This window comes from Mustela lutreola, chromosome 12 (assembly GCF_030435805.1).
Source record: "Mustela lutreola isolate mMusLut2 chromosome 12, mMusLut2.pri, whole genome shotgun sequence".
NCBI classification, from domain to species: domain Eukaryota; kingdom Metazoa; phylum Chordata; class Mammalia; order Carnivora; family Mustelidae; genus Mustela; species Mustela lutreola.
The window spans coordinates 27,646,995-27,652,114 of record NC_081301.1 but is presented as its reverse complement, the minus strand read 5'-3'; the positions used below and the strand labels follow the sequence as shown (position 1 = coordinate 27,652,114).

Sequence of the window (5,120 nt, the reverse complement as noted above, 5' to 3'; positions counted from 1 at the left end):
TTTTATATTTATTATCTCATTTGTGTCTTTCTATAAACCTCATTTTATAGATAAGTAATCCAAGACTCAGAGAGTGTATATGAACTTGCCAAGGGTAATAGGAGAATAAGAACTTGTTTCTATACTGTTCTTTCATCTATATAATGCTGACATTGGTATGAGGGGTATGAGGATATGAGGTTCTTTATTACCATATACTTATGAGAAATGGTATTTATTTTGGATTATAAAATCACATAAAACACATGCTTTTTAAAAGGTGATGTACTGTCTTGGGGATCTGTAATGAAACTGACTCAAAATAACACTAAAATGAGGTTTCTGTTGAACTGCTATTAGCTATCAAGCATAACACAAAGTAGCTCATCAAACCCCTCATATATCTTATGAGTTAAATTGTTTTCACCCTAGATCTGAGAGAAGTTGAATAATCTTAGTACACAAGACTAAACTTGAAAGTAGTATAATGGTAAGCAAAAAAAAAATTTCTTTTGAGTGACCTTCCAGTTATGTTGCCTATATTAACTGGCATTTAGCTATAATGAATAAAGGTGTCCCCCAGTAATACATTTTAATAATTTTGGGTCCAAAATTTTACATACAAACAACTGAAATGTTGGTTAATCACCTTTCATACATGCTAATAGTTTATTCATATCTTGCATTTAAAGGGAAAAGGGTAACTTTATGACTAAATGATTTAAATGCAAATATTAATACTAGACTAGTAACTATTCTTTTGAAGAATTTATTCATTAGGAAAACCCATGTTCCACTTACTGCTACTGTTCTCTTCTGAGTCAGACCACTTGTTACAATATTGGCTCTGATTAGAAAATCTATGAGAATATTAAAGAGTCCCTGGAAACCTCTAAGCCATGGATTTGAATCCCATTTTATCCAGGGTTTGCATCTTAACATAACTTGGAACATTGCTAGAAAATATAAGATGTCAAAGTCTCTGGAAAACTTGAAGTTGTCTCTCCTCAGTCCACAGCAGAACTTGTCTAGTGTTCTAAATTCTGTCTCTAAGGCAAACAAAATAGCAGCTAAGTCTCAAATGAGTGCGGACAACTCGGATCTCTAGGAGGTAAATTTGCTAAATAATGTAATTCCTGTTATTTTTATTTTTTAAGATGAATGAAGACTTAGTGAAAGCATTAACTTTGGAAAGCATAGATTGAAGCTCCAGGAGAAAGGATGACAGTTATGCACATCCTCTGTACTCATTTTATTTTCTGATTCTCTTAAGGGCCAACTTTTGCTTCCTGTTATTTCTATGGGTTCATGCTTATAATGTTTTTTTTTTTTTTAAGTGATTTTTGATTGTGAACTCACTTAGGGAAAACTTGTCATGAGACGTGGGTTTAAGTTCTGCTTCTACAGGGATAATGAATGTTTGCTTCTGCCAATTGCCTGTGGTCACTACCAACTTCAAAATAAATTATCCTTTTGAGGTTTTTAGGAAACACAACTGAATTTACTCTGCAGACATATTAATTGTTTTTGTTTACACAATCTCAGCTGAAATTTCCTCTTGACTCTTGTGTGGGTGCTTCCCCACCTTAATTCACCTTTTTCAGTGAAAATGTAGACATTCAGGTATATAGATTTATAGAGATGTTTCCTATTGGAAATTCACCCTTGGAAAGAGTCCACTGTCTCCTGTCATCTGTGGCTATCAGTGCTGCCATATCAGAACCGAAACTCGAGGACACCAGACATGGGTACCTAAATAGACACCAGACATGGGTACCTAATTTTTTTCCTCTCAGAATTTTACTAACTTACTCAACTTAGATATATTTATAATTAGCCATATTTATAAATAATAGCTAGCATTATTTTTTTATTCCTAGTGAGACAATTTTTCAGGTTCACTATACTGCCAGAGATGATTATTCTCTAAAATTTATAATAGAATACTTCTATATAAACATGTTCATTCTAACGATGTACTCAGCCATGTTCTTATATTAGTACATGCAGGCTTGACTTTTTTAAATCAATGGCTACCAAATAAATACTAAGGATAATTTATCTAGCAAGTTCTCTGTTAATGGATATTTATGTTGTTTTCAACATAATGTTGAAACAATAACAAACATGTTATTATGAAGAAAACCTCAAAAGAGTCAACATATATATATTTGTAGATTTCTATATCTAGATTAGATCTCTAGCGTTAGAATTGCTAAGTTAAAGAATATAATGAATTTTGATATTTCCAATTTGTTTCTCAGTATTTACAACAATTAATTTGAATAAGAAAGAAAAAAAATCAGTGTGCCTGAATCCTCAATAATTTTCTCTAGTGGGTTTTATTGAGCATATTATTATTAATTTGAGGGAATAGTTTGTTTCTTAACCTTGTTCTAGAATTTATCCCTTGAAGAGACAAACCATATTACAGAAATATGCATGAAATGTTTTTAACAGATATTTTTCATGCCGTATAAGGACTTGATTCGAACCAATTTTTCTCATATATAACTGAAATACAATCTTTCCAGGGCAATGCCATTTGATTTCTCATCTGACTGTGAGTGTCCTAACTGCTTGGAGAGTACTCAGAATGAACCTGATTGGAATCCCTGTTTCAACAAGAGTCGTAATGACTCTTTATATTCAAGATCAAGAAAGAAATCCATGCTTTCTTCTGGTGTGCAGTGCTTTCCTTCTCAGTATTGTTCCACCAGGCCAGAGAGTGACACCAAAGAAGACTCAGGCTTTCTTCCCTCAGAGGAGGAAAGCTGCATGGAGTCTTCTCAAAACAACTCTGTCAGTCTGAACCCTGAGGGCATTACAAGGAAAATCAGACCATTGAAAGAGTTGACTGTCCAGGAATTACTGAGGGAGTTTGGGGACAGTGGGAAGTTCCAGCCAAATTCCACGTCTGTAGGCCACTTTAGAGATCAGGTGGTAATGAAGTTCAGAAGAGCTCTGTATTATTCTGGAATTTGGGTGACACATGTCCAAGGCTACAGACTTGAAAAGCATTTGTCAGCTAATTATTTCAAGAGAAACCCTGGTTGTTTACATCGGCTGGTCCCCTGGCTGAAACGGGAACTAACAGCTGTTTATGGAGATTATGGCTATACAGTGAAGAATATCCTATCCACTATTCTTCAACACATGACAGAATATGATCTGGACAGTGAGTCCTTCATTCACCTCCTGGAACCCTATCTCCAACAACACACTCACCACTTTCTGCATGAGTTTATCAGTTTTGTTCATTCACCTTACAACATGGAAACCTATGACCAACGAGCCATTTATCAATGTCCTTCCATTTCACCATGGGTAAAAAAGAAGTCCATAGCATCAGCTTCTGATTTGCCTTTGTCTAAGGATCAGGCTCTACTGGCATCTCAACATGATACAAGTCAGTCTAGAAATACCCGGGACCAACGGAATAATGTGCAGAAGCCTCTGTCAGGCTTAAAACCATTTCCAAAGGGTAACTCTTCCTTGAAGAAATCTGAATTCTCACTGCTTCATCATAAAACAGCAAGCAAAATCCATGCTTGGATCAAAGACAACCCAGAATCAGGAGATCAAAAAGGCACAACTTCTGCTAATATATTCCTGAATTATACTACACCAAGGGAAAGGGGCCCAAGCTTACGGAATTGCAAAAAAAAAGTTCAAGAGAGGAAAATGGAAGGAATAAAGTTGCTTCCTGATCATGTCCAGGATCTGGGAAAGAGTGAAACAACTCCATGTACTTTCAGTTCCCCAGCAATTTTTAATCAGGGGCAGCCATTTCAATACAATTTAAGAGAAGAAAGGATTTTGAGCCCTGACCAGGAGATCAACTTCCAGAAAAAAGAAGCAGAAAAAAATACATACTCAGATTCTTCACCGAAGATTTTTCAAAGAAGATTGCCCAGAGAAAGATCCTTGCTAAGCTGCAAATTCAGAAAGAGAGACTCTTCTTGGAGCTGTATTTCAGAAATTGCCCTTTCTTCTAAGAGAAATAGTAGGAAACTGAGCTCTTACAGAAAAAAGAGATTGAAGGGCAAACAGTCCTCCCAATTTGCAGAAGCTGGTTCACATTTCAGTAGAAGAATCCAAAGACCATCACAGTTCAGTACTCACAGATCCAAATCTTGGTGTGTTGGGCTTACAAAGAGATCTTTAAGCAGAGAATCAAGTAATCCCTCTCTCAGAGGAAGTCACAGAAGTGAATGCTTCACCCAAAATATATGCTGTGACCACTCAAAAGAAAATAACGTGCATAGTTATGAATCCAACTGTGGAAGAGCATCTTCGACCGCAGTCCAATATGCGAAACTTCCTTCAACTTCTGGGAAGAGACCCAAGTGTTCTTCTAAAAGTGAGAGTACTTCCCAAGATGGAAGCCACTGTAATAGTCTCACATGCCTACAGATTGAGAAACCCAGATCCCCAAATAAACAAGAAATGAGGCAAAAAACTACATTTCCAAGAGGCGGCAAAACCAGAGCAGTTAGGCACAGAAAAAACAAATGCCAGTGTCTAGATAAAAAGACCACAGAGGAAATCAGTGATGAAGTTGGGGATCTGAATGATATAAGGCAAAGGAGTAGTCTTTCTGAGTGTACACCTGCCTGCAGGAAGCAAATCCAAAAGAAAAAGAAGTCAGGTCATCAGAAATGTCACTGGGCCAAGAATGAACATAAAGGAGACAAAGTATCAGAAACACAAGGATGCAAATTGTCTTGAAAGGCAAATGAGTCTATTCAGTTAGCCACCAAGGATCTTTGAAAATAACAATATTAATCTGGAAGAGACTCATCCCATTGCTTTGTAACTGGAACTAAAAGCCTGATGAATTAAACTTAAGGCTTCCTGTAGAGACAAATGCGTATTATTAAATTGGCCATAAATGTAAATATTATTTTCGTCTGCCTTTTTTTCTTGTGCACTGAACTTAAAACATTTGGCTTTTTTTTGTTCCTAGATTTAATTATAAAGATTATCTGCCAAAAGTTGCAAACACCACAAAGACCATATTAATGATAGGAGTATATGTTACTTAACAAGTTATGGATATTAAGTACTACTAAGCACAAGTGTTGTTTCTTCAAAAAAAGATATATTTATTTTTTAAAATATATAATCTATGAATTCTA

At 35.7% G+C, this 5,120-nt stretch overlaps 1 protein-coding gene across 1 annotated transcript; it reads left to right on the top strand.

Moving 5' to 3' along the window:
- Nucleotides 1–1,048: 1,048 nt before the first annotated feature.
- LOC131812818 (E3 ubiquitin-protein ligase Topors-like) lies at nt 1,049–4,863 on the top strand. The gene is made up of 2 exons (XM_059142737.1): nt 1,049–1,090; nt 2,514–4,863. Exon 2 carries the CDS (start codon nt 2,518–2,520, stop codon nt 4,708–4,710), a length of 2,193 nt encoding a protein of 730 aa, XP_058998720.1. The 5' UTR covers nt 1,049–1,090; nt 2,514–2,517; the 3' UTR covers nt 4,711–4,863.
- Nucleotides 4,864–5,120: the final 257 nt, after the last annotated feature.

Excerpts from the sequence above, each read along its gene's own strand:
- LOC131812818 (XM_059142737.1), top strand. The coding sequence starts at position 2,518 with ATGCCATTTGATTTCTCATCTGACTGTGAGTGTCCTAACTGCTTGGAG.